The sequence below is a fragment of the Lepus europaeus genome, chromosome 11 (genome assembly GCF_033115175.1).
Source record: "Lepus europaeus isolate LE1 chromosome 11, mLepTim1.pri, whole genome shotgun sequence".
NCBI lineage: Eukaryota > Metazoa > Chordata > Mammalia > Lagomorpha > Leporidae > Lepus > Lepus europaeus.
The window spans coordinates 39,264,824-39,286,515 of NC_084837.1; the positions used below are offsets into that span (position 1 = coordinate 39,264,824).

The following is a 21,692-nucleotide window of genomic DNA, read 5'->3' on the forward strand; positions in this document are numbered from 1 at the left end:
CTCTGCCTGTCAAAAAAAAAAAAAAAAAAAAAAAGAAACATTGAATGAAATGTATATGTTCTTTTTCTTAATATGAATGAAGCTGAGTATCTTTGAATTAAGTCTAAAGGCCATTTGGGGCCTTCCAGTTGGTTGAACCATTAAAAATTCGTCATCCATAATGATACTCAAAAAAAGTGTGTGGAGATGGTTGACATTATAGCTTTTCTTTACTGGGAGCCAACATTGTGGTGCAGCAGGTTAAGCCGCTGCTTGTACAGCTGGCATCGCATGTCAAAGTGCCAGTTTGAGTCCTAGATGCTCTGCTTCCAATCGAACTTCTGGCTAATGCATCTGGGAAAACAGTGGAAGGTGGCCCCAATGCCACCCACGTGACCAAGGTGAAGTTCCTGGCTCCTGGCTTTTGCTTGGCCCAGCCCTCACTGTTGTGAACATTCAGGAAATGAATCAGAAGATGAAAAATTTCTGTATCTCTCTCTCCTCTCTGTCACTCTGCCTTTCAAATAAAAATTCTTTAAATTAATAAAGCTTTTATTTACTAAAAAATATAAGCCAGGGGCCGGCGCTGTGGTGACTGGGTTAATCCTCTGCCTGCGGTGCCGGCATCTCATGTGGGTGCTGGTTGTAGTCCTTGCTGCTCCACTTCCGATCCAGCTCTCTGTGTAACTTGGGAAAGCAATAGAAGATGGCCCAAGAACTTGGGCCTCTGCACCTGCATGGGAGACCCAGAAGAAACTCCTGGCTTCTGGCTTTGGATCGGCCCAGCTTCAGCCATTAGGGCACTTGGGAGTGAACCAGCAGATGGAAGACCTTTCTCTCTGTCTCTCTCCCTCACTGTAACTCTATCTGTCAAATAAATAAATAAAAATCTTAAAAAAAAAAAAGCCAATAATTATAGAAAGAATGAAGCAATTAGAAAAATCTTTTGTAAACTTAAGAGTTTTTTGAGGATCATCAATAGATACTAAAATTATTAGGTAAAATACTGCTTGGGAGCAGGATATTAACCCATTGCCACATAGCAACCTGCATATTATTTATATTTGCAAGAGTGAAAGTATCCTTATAGGGGCCAGCACTGTGGCACAGCCAGTTAATCCACATCAGCAGTGCTGGCATCCAGTATGGGCACCAGTTGAGTCCTGGCTGTTCCACTTCCAATTCAGCTGCCTATTTAATGGCCTGGGAAGGCAGTAGAAGATGGCCTAAGTGCTTGGGCCCCTGCACTAACATGGGAGGAGACCCGGAAGAAGCTCCTGGCTCCTGGCTTTTGCTTGGCCCAGTCCTGGCCATTGTGGCCATTTGGGGAGTGAACCAGCAGATGGAACATCTCTGTGTCTCCCTCTCGCTGTGTAACTCTGAGTTTCAAATAAAGTAAATAAATCTTTTAAAAAAAAAAAAAAAAAAGAGGCAGAGAGAGAGAGGGAGGTCTTCCATCCACTAGTTCACTCCCAAATTGGTCGCAAGGGCCAGAACTACACCAATCTGAAGCCAGGAGCCAGGAGCTTCCTCTGGATCTTCCTACACAGATGCAGGGGCCCAAGCACTTGGACTATCTTCTACTTCTTTACAGGCCATAGTAGAGAGCTGGATTGGAAGTAGAACAGCTGGGACTTGAAATGATGCCCATATGGGATGTCAGCACTGCAGGTGGTAGCTTTACCCGCTATGCCAGTGCCAGCCCGAAGTAAATATATCTTTAAAAAAAAGGAAGACCTTTCTCTCTGTCTCTCTCTCACTGTCCACTCTGCCTGTAAAAAAAAAAAAAAAAAAAAAGTACCTTTTCAGTGGAGAGATCTGAAGGTCATCACTTAATTAGGCTTATGTACCTGACCTTCAGTTTATAGTGTATCTAGGAGATAGAAAAGCAAGTTAAATCAGTTGATGAGGAAATGAAACTGGATTGTCGTACTGCTAAAAGAGGAGCTCTTCAGAAAATTCATGGAGAATGTGTACTCTGAACAAATTTTGAATGAATTTAAAAATATTTTCTTATCAAAAAGTCTTATCTTTGAATTCCATTTTCCATGAACCTTTTGAATTATCCTCATACATTTTCTGAGACAGGTAGCAAGACTTTTCAAAAGATAATGTAATTGTTTAAAAAGTTGGTGTGTGGGGGAAGTGTCCAGATTAAAGAGACAATAATAGAATGAAGTTTATGAACTCTGAGACCTCATTTGAAGAAAAGCTTCAAAAATTATTTTGGGGATAATTTGGTAACTTTGAATATGGTCCAAATTTTAGGTGTTACTATGGAATTTTTGTTGATTTTCTTGGATGTGATTATGGAATTGTTTTTATAGGGGTATGGCCCTACCTGTTGATTAATCCTGATGTATTTAGGGATTGCGAAGTCATAGTATCTGCGGCTTATTTTTAAATATTTCAGCAAATCACACATACAAACAAAAATAAAGCAAATATGACAAAATGTTAATAATTTTTGGATCCAGGTAGAAGTGTGTATGTGTACATTAACTTTTTCTATGTTTGAACATTTTTAAAAATTTTTAATTCATTAAATTTATTTATTTTAGGGACAGAACTTCTAATGCTCATTCACTCCTCAGTTGCCCACAGTGGCTTCAGCCCAAGGCCCTGATGTCAGGAATTGGAAACTTAACCCAGGTTTACAACATGGGTAGCAGGAATCCAACTATTTGAGTTGTTACACTGTCTGTCAGGATCTGCATAAATAATAAACTGGAATCAGGAGCCAGAGCCAGGAATCAAAGCTGACACATTAAGAAAGCAGTTTTTGTTTTTTAAAGTTATTGTACTGCCAGGAATATAGTGAACTTTATATTCTGGAGGTAGTAGATATTCTCACCTTTTTTTTTTTTTCTTTTTTTAATGCTGCTGGGTTTGCAAAAGTCAGAAATCTCTCTCCTTCTTCATTCCACTTCTCTGACCAAAATAAAGACACAAATCTGTGGGCTGAAAAGAGAAATGAGCAGTAAAGCAAACACACCAGAGGAGTGAGATGACTATGGATCAGATTGCTGATAATCTCTTCTGGGATCCAGCTAAGACCTTGGGCAGGCAGGCTGCAAGGATGGAGGAATGAACTGAATATTCTACACTAAATTGAGGATCTCGGCGAGCAGAAAATTATGTTAGATTGGTGATATATTCTGGCAGTTGGTGTAGGCAAATGTAAACTACCTCTAGGGGAGCTGTACTCTAGAATGAGTTAGCAAAAAGAAGACAGGATTTGGTCTCTAACAAATTTTAATCCCTAATAATAGAATATATTTTTTCAGATACTACCTGCCATATTTCAAATTTCTTTTAAAAAAAACTATTAAAATTATCCCACAATGAGAGAACCAAGTAGAACTTTCAGAAGTAAAAATATAATAGAAAAATAGCCTATGTGCATAGATAAACAACAGGTTAGATATAACTGAGAAGAGAATAAGTTCCTTGGAAGAGAGATTGGAAGGAATTATCCAGGACAACGCGGTATTAAATAGGAAAGAAATTGAAAATAGAAATATGTATAATAGGTTGAGAGGGTCTGAAATGTCTACTTGGAATTCCTGGGGAGAGTGAAGGAGAGGCAGTGTTTTAAGAGTGGCAGATAATTGGAAGCTATGAGTCTATAGAAACAGAAGCACATAGTATGTCAAGTAGTATGAAGAAATAGAAACTCATACCTACACATTGCACTGACTCTACAGAATGGAAAGACAACAAAAAGAGCTTTAAAACAGACAAAATATAGATCACCTGCAAGAGAGCCATACTTCTGAAAATGTTGTCAGCAGCACAAATGGAAGGTAGGACAGTGAGATACTTTTTTTTTTTTTAATACTTATTTATTTGAAAGAGTTACACACACACACACAGAGAGAGAGAGAGAGAGAGAGAGAGGTCTTCTATCCACTGGTTCACTCCCCAGATGGCTACAATGGCCGAAGCTGAGCCGATCTGAAGCCAGGAACTTCTTCTAGGTCTCCTACTCAGGTGCAGGGGCCTGAAGACTTGGGCCATCTTCTGCTTTCCCAGGCCGTAGCCGAGAGCTGGATCAGAAGTGGAGCAGCCAGGAATAGAACCAGCACCCATATGGGATACTGGCACTGCAGGTGGCAGCTTTACCCACTATGCCACAGCACTGGCCCCAAGATACTATCTTCAAAGTAAAAAGGAAAATGAATTGTCCCCCTAGAATTGTGTACTAAGCAAACCTTTGTTTGAAGAATGAAGGTAGGACAAAGACAAAAATCTTAAAGTAGTTTGCCTCTGACTGGCCTTTATGAAGGGAACTTTTAGAGAGTATGTCAGGAAACAGGAAGATTATCCTAGGATTGAAGTGAGGGATACAAGAAGGAGTAAGCGATCAGAGGAACTACTAAGTACAGAAGCAAATCTAAATAAATATCATCTGTATACAATAGCAATTATCCCTATCATCTTGGAGTTAAAGTTAATGGCAGAATTAAAATAATCATAATACATTCTTCAGGAGGAGTTTAGTAAGAGTATAAGTGTTCTAAAATCCTTGTCTTTTTCTTGCTGGAGTAAGGAGGTGGTGGATATAACACTGGCACTAGACGTTAGGAAAAATGTGATCTGCTTTAAAAATGGACAAAGAGTTTGAAAGACCATTTCTCCACAGACAGACGAATGGTCAGTACGCACATGGTCCGCAGCACCAGCTCTCAGAGAAATGTAGATGGAATTGGAATGTCAGCAGTACCCAGAGTGTGTCTGAGCCAAGCAGTTGAAGTAGTGAAACCTGACATATCTCAAGCACTGATTTTCCATAAACAGTATTCTGTAGTGGGGCTTTCCTGCCTGTGAGGCCCCTGTATAAAGATCCACAGTTCAGTAGCCAAAGGCGGGTATTTTTCTGAAGAATTTATTCAGGTGATAGCACATATTTATGCCGCTACAAATATGGAAAAGGTTGTAAGGGAAATGCTCAAGCTCCTCTTTCAAATTGGTGTTAGAAAAGAAGGAACAGAAAGAATTATCTCTTAGAAATTATCTTCAGGGACTGGCGCTGTGGCGTAGGGGGTAAAGCCACTGCCTGCAATGCCAGCATCCCATATGGGTGCCAATTTGAGTCCCTGCTGCTCCACTTCCAATCCAGCTCTCTGCTATGGCCTGGGAAAGCAGTGGAAGATGGCCCAAGTCCTTGGGCCCCTGCACCCAGGTGGGAGACCCTGAGGGGGCTCTTGGCTCCTGGCTTCAGATCAGCACAACTCTGGCTGTTGTGGCCATCCTGTGGAGTGAACCATCTGGTAGAAGACTCCGCCCTCCCTCCCACTCTCCCTCTCTCTGTCTCTGTCTCTGTCTCTCTGTCTCCCCCTTCCTCCCTCCCTCCCTCTCTGGAACTCTGCCTTTCAAATAAATAAATAAATAAATCTTAAAAAATAAATTATCTCCAAAGAAAAAAATTTTAAAGGGATATTTACTTGTGGAATCTAAAATTTATTTGTTTGCTTTTTAAAAAAATGTTTTTAGGGGATTGTGGTGCTGTTTGTCAGACTGTCACTTGGGCACCTGCATCCTATCTTGGAGTGCCTGGTATGAGTACTGAGTTTTCCGCTTTTAATCCAGCTTCCTATTAACATGCCTGGGAGCGAGCAGATGGCAGTCCAAGGTACCACCCAGGTGGGAGACCCAGATGGAGGTCCTACCTTTGGCTTGGCCCAACCCTAAATGTTAGAGCATTTGGGGAGCAAGTGAGTGGTGGAAAATCTTTTCCTCTCTCTCTCTCCCCAGCTCTCCTTCTGCCTCTTTTTGCCTCTCCTGTCATTCTACCCTTCAAATAAATAAATAAATAAATAAATAAATAAATAAATCCTTTTAAAAATCATCTCTGATTATATCTGAATTTTACTTTCTGTGTAAGAAATATTTTTTTTTTTTGCCTGTGTGTTTGTGTCTTTGCTCTAAAGAAGTTTTAATTAGTATCTTGAAGTCAGCATAGCTTGTTTTTTCAAATCGGATTATAAGATTGTTGCTCGTTTATTCTTAAGAGGGAAAATAATCCAGCATTAAAACTCTCATGGGGCCAGATTGGGATATTTTGTGTATGGATTGAATTTTAAAATACACTTTAGTACCTTACATGGCAAACCATGCATTGAAGGCAAATTGTTGCCATTAACTTAAGGTATTATAAACTTTTACATTTTGCTGCACATAGATGGTACTTATAAACACCTCTTAAAGAGTCTTATTTTGCCATCATTCGTAAAAGTTTTTGAAAAATCTGATTTTTCGAGTTATAAACAATGTAGTACATTTAGTTTTTTGCTTACCATTTTTTGTTTGTTTTCTCCTACACACCCTTACAATCTGAAACTTTTGTTTTTTCAAATTGATTATACTGAACTTTTACCCAAATACAGCTATTCATTAAAGATTGAATGAGTTCATATAATGCCAGGCACTGGAGATTCAAAGATAAAAGGATGTATTTGAACATTTGGGAAGTTAGGAAGGTTGACATAAAACATAGTCTACTAAAAGTAGATTGTTAACTCTGGAAAAGTGGGAATTCTTACTTTTGTTTATTTCTGTTCAGAAGGGTCAGGAAAGCTTCTCAGATGAGATGATGTTTTATGTCTTAAGTTTCTCAGGAGGAGAAGGAAACCAAGATACTAGCAGTACACAAAACTATGATGTTATGAAAGAACATGAAATGTTGGAGAATAGTATAAAATTCTGTGTGGCAGCAGAATGGGCAGACACTAGACGTATATGATGTTTCAGTGACAGGTGGATTGTTACCATGTCATGTGCATTATGTGAAAGGCTGAAGGATTCAGGCCTCAAGTAACTAAAGCATTTCTAGTAATTAGGAAAATCCAGGGTGTATAATTGACGTCAACATTCAAACTGCTTTTGGCAGTTTTTTGCCATTGTCCCTGATACACTATATTTTACACAGTATTGTTTCAGTGCACTACTCATACATAAAACATTTAACTGTAATCAGTAATCCTTAAACTAAAAGTTAAATCTCTGGGAAGAGTAATTTGATAATTTATTTCTAAGTAAACTAAAATTTGTCTTAAATTTTGTCAACTAGTGATAACTTTTTAAGGAATTACCAAATGCAACTAAAGATTCAATTTTTTAAAAAAGTAACCCAGTTGAAAGTTTTTTATCTTTAAAAAAATTAAGTTTATGATTCAAATAAGCATGAAGTTGTCTATTTTTCTCAAGAATCTCATTTTAATGCTGATTACAAATTCTAATTTCCATTGATTTTCATTACATTTTACTATAAATAAGAGAGACTGATTTGATTGAACATTTCTCTCCTATCAGGAACAAATATTAACCAAGAGATTAAATCCTTTTGATTATGAATTATATAAGATTTTCTTAAAAAATACCTATGAGTGACTTGGAAACTTTAATTGGGGAAGAGTACAAAGGTAGGAATCATTTGTTCTTAGAATTCAGCTTCATTAAGAAGATTGGCTAAGAATTACCTAGAGAGATACCCAAATATGGTACCAGAAATTTCTTTGAACTAGTAGTATTGAGTTCTTACCAGTATTTCTATTCAGTGAATTTCTCAATTCTTGGATTTGAGAGTATAGTGCTTACTAAAGTGTCCAGTGTATTAATAATGCTATTCTATTATAATTGCTCATAATAAAAGCATTTTTCTGCTTTATACCAAAAAAGTTAGATTAAAAATGTTCTGTGTGTTCTGATTTCTTTTTTACAGCTTGCCAGTATTTGCCGTGCTGAAATGTTTTAATTTACAGTTTCCTTCCTTTGTATCTTTTAGTTTTCTCTGTTGCTGCTTTTTCTGTGACACAAGCCTTTCATTATAGTCACTCTTCTTTTTTCCTTCCCCACTTCTTTCTTTTCCTTTTTTAAAGCCATGAGAAGCCGATCCATTGGTGAATGTGCTCTGCCATCGGCCTATATACGCAGTGCTAAAAGTGCTCCTGTTCTGATCCATACTTCCAAACCCTTCTTGCCTGATATTGTTCTCACTCCCCTTTCTGATGAGCTTTCAGGTAGTGCCACCTCTGCTAATTTCTGCACCACCTTTTTCACTTTTTAATCCTCTGCTTTCAAATTTTGCTTAATCAAATAAACTCTTCAAAGTTAATTTCTTTGGGGGAGGTGTGGGAAACTGGGGAAGTGGTTGAGAAATCAACATTTTGAGTTATTTGAACTTTAATGCTATCCTTGCAGTTCATTATGGAAGTGCTAAGTTTAGTGCTGTGCCAATGTCCAATTTTTTTTATTATAAATGGCCATTTTTTGCTTATGTTTGATTTTTTTATTCCTCTCAGGTGATTAAAAGATGTAGTAATGTATTTATGTCATAGATGTCTTACAAGAGATGACTTGGAAGATAATCAGAGTCTACTTTTAATTTTTCCTTGTTTGACTAATGGCATTTGGTAAATCTTGAATGATTGACTTGTTCTTGATCATCTGTGGTAATGGAACTAAGTGAGGGCAGTGGTTCATTGGGAGAAGTATATAATATAAAAGTTGGTTTGGAATAAGTCTTTGTATTTATATTAGCTGTAATGGTATGTAGAAGTGTACGAACCCATGCATTTTTAAACCATTCGCTGAAACTCCCAGCTCAGCTTTCCACTTCTTCCTCAGGCCCCTTAAACCCCAGTATTGGAAAGTTTGCTCTTTAATTAGGGTCTAGTTAACAAAATAAAATTAACAGACCCTGATTCAGTCTAGTGAGTTTTGAGAATTATACATCACTAACCATTACCCCAAACAAAATTCTGAGCATTTTAATTACTTCAAAAGTTCCCTAATGATTCTTTTGAGTTAGTAACTACACACTACCACAAATATTTCTTAATTCCCATCTCCATAGATTTTGTTTTCCAAAAAAAAAAAAAGTGTAAATGATATTGTTTTATTTTTTAGACAGGCAAAGTTTGTTCAGTACAGTTCAATGTGCAAAATGTTCTGGTTCAAAGAAACTTGTACATTCTTAGGTACTTTCCTGTTGCTATTCTCAGGCATCTTTCCCTCACATTTTCCTTACTTTTGGTGGGGTTGCTGCTATTTTTGTTTCTTTAAATCTATTTTTATACTCTTCTGTTCCCAATAGACTAAAGGAACTGGAGGCGAGGTATTTCTTAATCCCCTCCACCAACTTTAATTTTATTAAGAAACAAAAAAATTTTGGGGTTAAGAAAGGGAACATAATTGAGAGTTACATGTATGTACAATACAGAAACATATCTACATATGTCTTGTGTTTGGTATTCTTTAGATTTAAATATTTATGAAAAATATTTACAAAGAATAATGGTTTTACTTGTTACTATTTTCATTTTCCATATTGGGTAGAATACCTCCTACAATAAATTTAAAAAATTTAGATAACATTGAGACAACAGTCACTAAAAGAAAATAAAGTAAATGTTTATTTTAGAAAATGTAGAGTATATGGAAGAGTATATGCAAAAATATACATAATCCTCCAAAACTAGTGCTAATTTCTTGATAACTGAAGTCAGTATTTTCTAAGCTGATATGTAAATTTAGAATACTTTCCAGGAGATGTAGATCTGTATGTCGAGTAAAGGTGTAAAGATTCATACTGCACATAAACACATGAAGGCCCTAGATGTTCTGTTAAAAGAAATAAAAGCAAAATTGTTCAGTCCAGTATTTCTCAAACTTAAGCAGAGATTTGCAAGTATACACACTGACCACCTTTAGTATTAAGGTTTCAGAGAGAACGTACTTGGAAAACATCAAACTCATTTCATAATTTCAAAAATTTGCACTTTGAAAATTGGACAGAATTATCTTATACCAACTTGGACTGCAGAAATCCAAATTATTGGATAGATTATTTCCCTGGTGGTTCTTGGAGACAACTTGAAAGCCTGGAGTTTGCTTCTTCAGATGTTAGGTTATTAGAGAAGATAAAGGAATTATATGAATATAGATATTTATAAAATTATCACCAAAATCTTCGATCCTCAGTCAGTCCAACTGTTTAATTCCAAGGTTTGGACAAATTTTAATGTAGAATAGCCTATTTTATGATCATATTATTGTCATACATTCATAAGTCAAAGAGAATTAATAAGAAATGTGAACTAAGGGAAAAATTATTATTATTATTGTTATTTTTGACAGGCAGAATGGATAGTCAGAGACAGAGAGAAAGGTCTTCCTTTTTGCCGTTGGTTCACCCTCCAATGGCCGCTGCGGCCGGCACGCTGCGCCGATCCGAAGCTAGGAGCCAGGAGCTTCTCCTGGTCTCCCATGCGGGTGCAGGGCCCAAGGACTTGGGCCATCCTCCACTGCACTCCCAGGCCACAGCAGAGAGCTGGCCTGGAAGAGGGGCAACCGGGATAGAATCCGGCGCCCCAACTGGGACTAGAACCCGGTGTGCCGGCGCCGCAAGGTGGAGGATTAGCCTGTTAAGCCACGCCGCTGGCCGGGAAAAATATTTTCTATGGTTTTATATATCTCCCTTCTGTGAGCAGGCCTAAATGAACTCAAAATATTTTCTGGACATATCTCTGAGATCAGGAATTGAGTTTCTCTAACTGCTTTGCTAAGAAAAAAAAAGAAGCCCAAAACAATAGAACTAATCATGGACAGTCACTCTAGCTTTTGGTCGGAAGTAGAATCTATCAAAAAAATATTTACCTGACACTCTTGAATAATACCTACGTTGTTGTGAGTGTGAAACTGTATGGAAGAACTTCATGTACAGATACAGACTAAACTAGTTGAATAGCTGAATATCCTCCTAGAATTTTTCTTAACCTGTGAGGACTAATTCAAGGACACTGACACTGTACCAATGTGACACTATGAATATTTCTTAACATTAGATTCATCTATAATGGTTTAAAAATTATGTTTCTAGGCCTAGTCCTCAAATTTGGAGTGTGTGCTGGGGGTTGTACAAATATCCAGCACTTTTTCGTAGCTCTACTGACTATGATCTGTGGGTAAACATAGTGCCATTGGGAATTGCTGTACTAGATTGTTGAACTTTTACAAAAACTTGTAGTAGATCAATCCTTATTTTCCTTACAAATGGATTAGAGAGAAGCCTGAAATCTTAAGTCTTTGTCTTAAGCAAATTAGCTTTTAAAGCCAGAAGTAATATCTTAATGAGAAAAAGGATATTAAAAAATAACTTCTTAAGTGAAACTAAATGGATAGATTAAGGAAATATATAAAAATAAATAAATAAACATGGTGGGCAGCTGACTGTTTTTTTATATTCCTGCAACAGTTTCTTATTTGTTGTTTTCCAATCAAGTAGTATGGATTTCTTTGAATTAATCTTACAGACCCATTTTTTTTTTTGTAACCAGTTTTTGAAACTTATGATTCACTTGCCATTCTTATTGCTTCTATAATCTAGTCTGTTCAGGCCAGAGTACATAGGATGCTGATGTTTGGAGGATGAGCAGTCTCTCTCTTCTTATAACTGGTGCTTTATTATTTGAATTGAGCTCTATAGAGAGCAAAATATATTTGAACTTTACACTTGTGAGAAAAACAGTGATGTCTCTTATACCCTACGTAGTTTGTAAATTCTGCCTCATCAGGAGGAGAATTTTCCATCTGTAATCAAACATGTTGGCTGTTCTTTATACAGATAAATTTTTCTTGCCATCATAATATGCAATAAGATACTAATCTTTTCACAGTTTTTCCATCTATAATCTGTTGACTATTGCATAATTCCAACTCAGATTTTTTTAGGCTGAATAGTTGATGTTAACCTTTTAGTAAGTATATCTCAAGAAAATTTGAACCTAAATTAAACATAGTATTATTTAACATGCTCATAAAGAAAACACTATGATTTTCTTACATTAAAAATATATTGATCATTTGTCTATGTCCAGAATTTTTAAATCAAGAAAAGTATTGGAAGGATAAAAAGAGTAGAAATAAAATATAGTTGAATTTTAAGGGCTTAGAATCATCTACTTAGGTTGATTTATTGCTTTTAAGTCTTTTCACATGATTTCAATGATATAAATAATGCTTGCATTATCTGCAGAGTGAACATCTAGCCTTAAAAAGATGTAGAATTTTTTAGTAATAAAATTTCAAACATAAATGCTGTGTACATTGTTATTTTCTTCAGGTAATTAGCAGAAGACATCTGAGTTTCAAAATATCATCAACTTCTGTGTCAACTAATGTAAATGTGTTTTTGAATTCAGTAGCCATAAAAGAATTAGTTAAAATTTGTATTTGACCAAAAAAAGTATTTATTTAACTTTGGTAAAAAGGAATTTCAGGCCGGCGCCGCGGCTCAATAGGCTAATCCTCCGCCTTGCGGCGCCGGCACACCGGGTTCTAGTCCCGGTTGGGGCACCGATCCTGTCCCGGTTGCCCCTCTTCCAGGCCAGCTCTCTGCTGTGGCCAGGGAGTGCAGTGGAGGATGGCCCAAGTGCTTGGGCCCTGCACCCCATGGGAGACCAGGAGAAGCACCTGGCTCCTGCCATCGGATCAGCGCGGTGCGCCGGCCGCAGCGCGCTACCGCGGCGGCCATTGGAGGGTGAACCAACGGCAAAAGGAAGACCTTTCTGTCTGTCTCTCTCTCTCTCACTGTCCACTCTGCCTGTCAAAAAAAATAAAAATAAAAAAATAAAAAAAAAAAAAGGAATTTCAGAAACTATTAAAAATTTTTAATAGTATGTTAGTATTCTCACAAGTTTTTTCTTGAGGAGCTAGTTTGATTTTTACCAAATAACAGCTATTAGATTTTAGATTAAAAAAAAAAATACTTTCCATCTGCTAGTATTTATTAAGTACAAACTGAGTGACAGGTACTCTTTCAGGCCCTGAGAATACTGTGATGAACACGACAAAAATCCTCAGAAAAATTAAATTCTAGTAAAACAACTAAAAAGTATTTTTATTACATGTTACAAGTTAATATACTTTAACGTACAGCTTAGCTTAGAAACTAGAAAAGGAAGCTTTTATTTAAAATAGAATATTAAGGGAAAAACCTATTTTTTAAATCTAGAAATAATTTACAGCACTTTAATGCTAAAGATTATTAAGGAGATTTGGAAGAAAAATGTAACATTTTTGTGTGTATGTTCTGCAGAAAGATTTTTCTCAATGTTCAGAAGTGGATTTTTCATTTTCTTCTACTTTTGCTCATTAAATGATCTTCAATACTTTACATTAAAATAATTTAAAGCATTCTGTTTTCAAAATTAAAATATAAACAGCATAATTTTGAAGGGCATTTTAGCTAAATTTGATGCCATATATACAAAGTTTTTAAATTATTTTTCTCTGTGTAATTTACTAATATTTTATTTTGCTACCTTTTTATTTGTAAGATAACTCAGTGTGCTGCTTTACAATTTCCTTTTCCAGTTTGTTTTCATTTTACTTGAAAGGCACAGACAGAAATCTTCCATACACTGGCTCAAGCCCCTAGTTCTGCTACAGCCCAAATGTCTCCAACAATATTGTTTGTTTATAATACATTTAATTTTTACCAACTCCTAAATTTTGTTTACAAAATTAACAGATTATTACGTAATACAACATATATAACATATTCAAGAGATGAGATTATGGGGCTGGCATTGTGATGCGGCCGGTTAAACCACCACCATGTGCAATACCAGCACCTGTATCGGAACTGTGATTTGAGTCCTGGCTGTTCCATTTCTGATCCTGCTCCCTGCTAATGCACCTGGGAAGGCAGCAGATGATGTCCCAAGTATTTGGGCCCTCCAACCACATGGGAGACCCAGATAGAGTTCCTAGCTCTTGCTGGGCTTGGCCTGGCCCAGCCCCAGCCATTTTCGCAGTTTGGGGAGTGAACTGGCAAATCGAAGATTTTTTTTCTTTTTTTGTTCCTTCCTCCCTCTCTCTCTTACTCTGCTTTCCAAATAAAATAAATCTTGAAGAGGGAGAAAAAAGATTAAGAGTATGGAGTAATCTGCCTTCAAATCACTGTTACCCTGGAGCAAGTCACTTAAACAGTTCATCTGTAAAACAGGGATAATAACACTTAATGAGGCTATTGGGAGCATTAAATGAGTTAATATATAATTTATATATATATATATACACACACATACATACACACACAACATGCTTAGAACAATACTTGGTATGTGGAAAATGCTACATGTAGATTAGCTCTTGGTCTCATAGTTTTAGATATTCATCTATAATAACAAAATTTTGGGGGAAAAACACATTGGCTCTGATAGTGGTTACATTCCCTAATCAGCAAAGTGAGGACTAGGACTGGGAAGAAATTCCTAAAAACAGCTCTCCAATAGTTTTGCTGGTTTCTTTAGAATGAAAAGATGATGAGATATCAAATACGGAGACTTTTTAAAGTCTGTTTTTTTTCTGAAGCTTATATATTTGGTGGTCTCATAATATTAGATTTTAATGTTTTAAAGTCTTGATTTTGAACTTGCATAAACTAAAATCCCAATTATAAACCTTTAAGCTTTTTGATAGAAAAGTGGTGTATTCTTTATCTTTTGCTGAGTCTTGGGATATTGTGTGGAATGAAACTCAGGGAGTGCATGTTGAATATGCTATCTGTCCTCAGAGTAGAGTCTCTTATTATCTATTAGGGAGATAGAACAAACCAAAATATTAATATTCATCAAGATGCACAAACATACATTAGTTATCTATTACAATAGCAAGCATTTTGTAAGTTTAAGTGCATAAATACGAAGTTTGTAAGGAAATGTTTTGCTTTTCATTTAGAAATACATTTAAGCAGAATGCATTAGGAAGAAAGCCAGTGTTAATTTTTAAAGTACTGTATTCCCTTCAGCTTAATGACAAAACCAATTTTTGTGTAAACGTCAGGAGATACTATGCACCTGACACAGATATTCAGGAATCTACTAGAATCGTGGCATAATAGTCTTTTGTTGATCTGAATTTAGTATAAAGTGGATCAATCTGGACCATATAAAAAGAGGGTGATGTTAATGAAATAGCAGAAGGGTTCTTTCCCTTCATCATACTGTGGATCCTGAAAATATTTTGACTGACTAGCCACATTTTTTAAAATCAGGAAACTGGTCTCGAAAGTAGAGTAAGGAAATCTAAGTTTTAGACCTTGTACCATCAAGAGATTATTTTATGATCTTGGAAAAGTCACTGCTGTATTTTGGATCTACATTTTCTTATTTTGTTGTTCAGTTACACTTCTGTTACTTTTCGCTTTTGCATTAATGACATGCCAAATAAATAGCAACAGCTGATCTTTTGACTATCTTTTTTTTCATTATAGTTCACTGGCGTCTGAAAACAAAGTTTTTCTTAGGTAACTTAAAGACCACGTAGGATTCAGACATTGTATTTTACTTTAAAAATTCATTTTTGACAATTCATATATATTTGAACAGATAAATGGTATTTAATCTTGTGATTTTTCAATTTCATGAATATTTTTCAGGATTCACCATGTTCTTAGCACTTAAGGCAGTGAGAACTATGCAGTGACGTGGAACACTAAGCCGACTTCTCAAACTTTATGATTGTAAATTTGAGGAAGTAACCTAATCTCTGTGGGCCTCAATTTCCTCATGTGTAAGAGGGTTAAATTTATAATCTCTTCAATCCATTTTGACTCCAAAAGCTCTGAGTTTCAAAGAAGTGGAAGAATTTATAGATACAGTTTTTAGAGAGTGGTAGTTGTTTAATGAAAAAGGGGCATTGGTGGGTAAAGTTTCTTCCTAGCAGATTTAAATGGTGTTTTTTGTCAAAGGTGAAATGTACAATTAATATTTTCATAATGTATAGACTTTATTTGATACCATAGTAAAAGTCAGACACGTTGATAGAACAGTTTCCTGATGGAACTTTCGGAAGAGGGAGAGATTTCCATTTAGTTACACGTGATTGAACAGACAAGGAAGATTTGAAGAAAAGATGATGACTCTTGTTTGCTCAGGATAGAAGCAGGGGAATTTCTGAGACTCTAGAAATCTACAATCAAATATTTGATAAGGTTTATGTATTAAGAGCTATTTTTTCTGCCTAGAATTCAAGTAGGAAAAAATGAATCCAGTTTGAATTGCTTGATTTAATTGGCACAGCTCTATCTTTAACTGCACTTCCAAATGTTTCATTACCTCATTGTTTCTATGCATGTTAACATTTAAAAATGTGTTTTGGTAGTTTTCTAATTCATTGACACCACATGCTATATTGGCTTGTACCCATCATTTAGCTTAAAAAGAAACAGATTTGTGTTTTTAGTTGATTTTCCTTCATTGAGCTTACAAAAATTCTCAGAATTTTTTATTTTAAAGCATATGCTTAGGCTGTGGCTGAAATTAGTGCATTTTTATCTTCATGTAGTTCCTACTCTTTGTAATTTTTCTCTTTTACAGATATTGATGATGCTCAGATACTTCCCCGCTCAACTAGAGTCAGACATTTTTCACAAAGCGAAGACACCGGTAATGAAGTTTTTGGGGCCTTGAATGAGGAGCAGCCATTGCCTCGAAGTAGCAGCACTTCTGACATCTTGGAACCATTCACTGTTGAACGAGCCAAAGGTGCAGTGCCTGTCATTGACAGTTCATCCCGTCATGCACCAAGCTTACAGAGTTCCACAGAGGCTTCTTCAATAACTAGATCCACTGAAAGCCACATCACTGATACTCATAGTAGAGAGTCTTCTCTGGAAGTTGGTGATAGCATATATGACCATCTTTGTCATTTAATAGGTCCAGTAGAACTTGCAGATTCAGCTTTTGAACAAATCCAGTACATTGACCTTGAAGGAGATGACGATCTTCTTTCCTCTCTGAAAGAATATTTTAAGGAAAACCAGGAAAATCATAATAAAAATGAGATAGGTAAAGATGCAGCTTCTCAGGAAGTGATTATTGCAGCAAATCAGGATGAAAGGTCATCCTTAGATAAATTAGAATATACAGATCAGGAAATTAAATCTGAAAATGTCACATCTTTTGTTGGGACTCCTGAAAACATGCAGTTTCAAAAAGAACCAAGCTCAGCTGTCTTCATGAGTAATATTGCATCTAACCAGTCAGACAGTTTTATGAAAACACAAACTTCTGAGAAGTCTAAGCAGCTAAACATTGATAAGCAGTCGTCGGAGCCTAGTTCAGACAGCCCTTGTGATAAAGAGAAAAGGAAATACTTGCATAGACAAGCAGCTACAGAATTAGATGCCTGTGTAGATACAACACTAGTTGAGAAGCTTAAGGATGTGCAAATTAATGAAAAAATCACTCTCCCCCATGTGCATGCCAAGAAAACTACACTAAAAGCACCTGTTAACCGCAGAATGCCTCATGTTTCAAACACTAGCAAGCTTTCTCCAACTAAAAGAAGCTTGTCTGAAACAGTAACTCACAGGGCAAAAATCATGAAAATTGCTACTAAAAAGCGAAATAGTGTTCATGTTACTTTTAGACCATCTACTGAGTCAGTTCAGTTTTACAATCCTCTGGAAAGCAAAGAGGCTCCATGGAAGATGAGACTGCGGAAACTCAGTGGCTTTAGCAGCAGCAGCAGTAGCAGTACCAGCAACATCCCTGCCAGTTCGAATGCTGGCTCCGATCTAGTAAAACCTGGCATGTACAGGCCTCTAGATACAATTAGCACAGCACCAGTAAGTACTAAAACAATGAAGGAATCCACAGAGATTCCCACCACTGTATTACAGAAAGAAGAAATGGCAAGTAGTCAGTCAGGTAGTCGTAGTACTCCTAGACCATCAGCTCATGAGGCAGGACTACAGCAGGGCTCCCTGGGTGGCGTTTATAAAACTGTTGTACATGCTCTTTCGAAGCCGAAGGCAAATGTTTCCCCACAGAGGCAGAACAGAATGCCACCAGAGGCTCCACTGAGGGATCTGTACAGTCATGTAATGGGCTATTTTGGAAGGAAAGCTGCAGGTGAGCACTAACAGTGTGCAAAGCGCAAAAGGAGAAAGACAGCACCAGTTTGGCTTAATGCAACTGAAGCAAGCTATAAGCAATCAAAAAGCTTTGGGATGGTCACTGCTTTCTCTCTGTTTGGTTATGCATGCGCCTTTCCCCAGCTGTATTTTTCCCATCATAAAATGTTTATTTAAGTTACTAATTTCCTTATAAGGCATTTAGTTAAACCTCTTTGCTGCTGAACAGTAAGGTAGGAAAGAGGAAAATATAAGAAAATCTTAATAACCTACCTAAATCAGATATTTTTCTGAGTGTATACCACACGAGTCTTGAAATTAAGTTTGCTGAGGAATCATCTTACTTTGTCTCACCCCACTATCCTTTATATGTAAAAGGACATCAGATAAATACATGTAATCGAGTTTATTTTTAGTGCTGATATATTTAGTTTTATATTTTTTCCTCGTAGAAAATTATTTTGATATCAAACAAAATAAATCAATGTCCACATTGTAATTAACTCCTGTTGGAGAAGAAATTATGTCTTAAAAGTAGATTCAGTCACTTTTAAGCCATTTCTGAGTATGTTATAGGCCTATTGGTTCTGCATTCATTTCTGTAGAATGCACACGTCCTTAAAACACTTATTATTTCCTTTTATCTGAGATTTTGGATATGCATAAAGGTTTCATAATCGCCAATCATAGTTTAAATATGGAACCTCTATGAACAGATTACAGAAAAAAAGATTATGGTAACCATTTTATCTTAATTCAAAGTTAAAATAACTTTATGGACATAGAAAAGTAACTTTCAGCAGTAAGGTAGGTTTTTATTTTATTTGTTTTAACATGGTTTTGTTAGCATGATTAACAACGCTATATAATGCATCTTGCATTGAGCCATTAATGCCACTTGAGGGCAGTATTTGACAGCTTAGCAAAGCCTGGCCAGTAATATAAAGATAATGGTATTTCGTGATGAGCTTCTGACCAGTATATTTTTCTTAGCCTGAAATGATTTGTAGGACATTAGAAATATAAACAGTGCTAATTTGCTTTTCATTACAGAGAAATTAACTTTTCAAGAGCATAGTAGTGACAGCATTGTTTTCTATGTTAATTTTCCAAGTTTAAAATTTTCACATTAATGTAAATCATAATGTAGTCATAAAAACCAAAATAATTATTTTGTTTTTAATTTCAAAGAAAAGCTTTTGTGAAGATAGACCTTTTTTCTTAAAGCACTAAAATGAGATTTTTTGGTAGAAATAACTATTAAAATCAAAAATGTTTATTTATTTATTAATATCCAAACTTGCATGCATTTATGGCCCTCTGGGATTTGCATAAACTCAAGGTATATATTCCTTGAAACTGTTCTTTGAGGAAAAATTGGGATTATAAATTCTTCAGGCTCTAAATAGAAGCATGGAGGCAGTAAGAAAGATAAAGATACCAGTTTCTTTATAGGCAATATTAACCTAACTTCCAGCTAGTGCTTATCTATAAGCTTTCTGCTGTGTAAGGTTATACTGAAGATTGACTAACATCTGCTTAGTTACATAAAATGAATATCAATTTACTAATTCTTAAATTTAAGAAGAGGGAAATTATTCATAACGTGCATGTTTGGCAAATAATTGATATGGCATAGGTACTTTGTGTTGGTTGTTTTTGTTTATTCAAATGTAGAAAATGTAGTTAAGTTTTTCCTCACTATATATAGTTATTTATTTACTTCTAGTCAATAAAGAGGACATGAGCCCCAAACTGCCTCCCCTTAATAGTGATATTGGCAGCAACAGTGCTAATGTTCCTGATCTGATGGATGAGTTTATAGCAGAACGACTTCGAAGTGGTACTGCCTCGGTAAGTTTTATTTTATTTATTTAGTTTTAATAGAACTAGGTAGAGAAGCTAGAATATACATACTTATGTATATGTATATGTGTGTGTGTGTATAATGTATATGTGGAAATTTTCATTCAAGACATCCCTCCTCCCCCAAATTTAACACTTGAGCTTAAATTTTTTTATATTTTTCATAGTTTTTTTTTTTTTTCCTAAATCCAAAGACTTAAAACAAGCAGGCTTATAATTGTCACCAAGGTGAAATGTTGGAACACCTGTTGTACAGAGGTGTAACCCACTACCTCCTAGTCCTCCTCCTCTTTCTTCATCTTTACTCATTGGTTACCCCGGTGCTAGTTGCCAGTTCTCAACAGGAGAAGTAACAGTAGAAGTCTTCTGGTTCATCTCTTACAGTTTTAACAGCACAAACACGAACATTACTTAATCTTCCAGATTGCCTTGAAACAGGTCTAAAAAGTGATCTTTCTCTTGAATGTTAGGATTATTAAAAAATGAGACTAGATTCTGCTTTATTGCTAGTAATGGTCAGTTAGAGATGGAGACATAAAAATAGAACTGCTGGGTTTGCTTTAGTGTTCTCGAGCTTCATTATGTTCTTGCTTATATTTTTTAATTAGTTTTTTTTTCCTTGAGTGGGTAAAAATTGTTGTAGAATCAGGATGGAGTGGTGTCTGCCATCGTTCTTCCCTTTCTCCCACTGTCTTGCTGCTGCTTATTCCACTTTGTTCTCCCTTGTAGCTTAACTTGCATTCGGTGCCGGGATCAGTTTGAAGCTTACAGTTCTCAGGCCCAGTGGCATCTTATATTTGAGTCCTGGCTTTTAGGTCAGGCTGCAGCTCCATTCAGTGACATAGGATGTTCAGTGAGGGAGTTCTGTCCCTCCTGCTTCAGGCCCTAAATTTTAGCATTTATTGTGTTATCTTAGATATTAGATGTTATCTTAGAAATTAAAGGCTTCACATGCCTACTGAGAATGAAAAAATGTCACTATTATTTTTCAATGCTAAAGTGTTTCTTAAATTTTTAGATCATGACAAGAAGAGGAAGTAGTCCCGGCAGCCTCGAAATCCCCAAAGACCTCCCGGATGTTCTGAACAAGCAGACCCAGATGCGCCCCGTTGATGACCCTGGCGTGCCCTCGGAGTGGACGTCTCCTGCCAGTGCTGGCAGCAGCGACCTCATCAGCTCCGACAGTCACTCGGATTCTTTCAGCGCTTTCCAGTACGATGGCCGCAAATTTGACAGCAAGTATCCTTTTCTGTTTGAGTCGTATGTTTTCCTGTTGGTTGTCTGCTCTTGGGGCTGACTGACAGGTTATCTAAGTCGTCACTACCTCTGCACTGTTACCTCGACAGTGGGTCCCCCACATTTTTATTTCACTTTTCAATGAAAATCCATAGGTAGTTAAGGAATCATCTCGGGCTTAGACTGTTTTGCGAAACTAAAGGCATTGGAAAAACGAAAAACACTGACCTTTCTTTTTTTTTTTTTTTCCATTTTCAATTCTCTTTATATACAGAAGATCAATTTAGTATAAAGATTTCAACAGTTTGCACCCACATAGAAACACAAAGTGAAACATACTGTTTGAGTACTAGTTATAGCATTAAATCACAATGTACAGCACATTAAGGACAGAGATCCCACATGAGGAGCAAGCGCACAGTGGCTCCTGTTGTTGACCCAACAAATTGACACTCTAGTTTATGGCGCCAGTAACCACCCTAGGCTCTCGTCATGAGTTGCCAAGGCTATGGAAGCCTTCCAAGTTTGCCGACTCTGATCATATTCAGACAAGGTCATAAAAGACAGAGTGAAGATAGTAACCAATGATCCTAAGAGTGGCATTTACCAGGTTTGAACAATTATACAGCATTAAGTGGGGAAGAGGACCATCAGTACACACAGGTTGGGAGTAGAGCCATTGGTG

General features: G+C 36.4%; 1 protein-coding gene across 3 annotated transcripts in view; it reads left to right on the top strand.

The window, feature by feature from the left end:
• The window catches only part of RALGAPA1 (Ral GTPase activating protein catalytic subunit alpha 1), a 265,029-nt gene that overhangs the window by 96,119 nt on the left and 147,218 nt on the right, over nt 1-21,692 (top strand). For 2 of the 3 annotated variants that reach the window (XM_062205261.1, XM_062205260.1), the window contains exons 17-19: nt 16,365-16,532; nt 19,635-19,759; nt 20,790-21,006. In XM_062205261.1, the coding sequence (XP_062061245.1) occupies nt 16,365-16,532; nt 19,635-19,759; nt 20,790-21,006 (510 nt within the window). Of the gene's footprint in view, nt 1-16,364; nt 17,904-19,634; nt 19,760-20,789; nt 21,007-21,692 lie in introns of all 3 variants that reach the window. The other variant, XM_062205258.1, reaches the window with a different exon arrangement.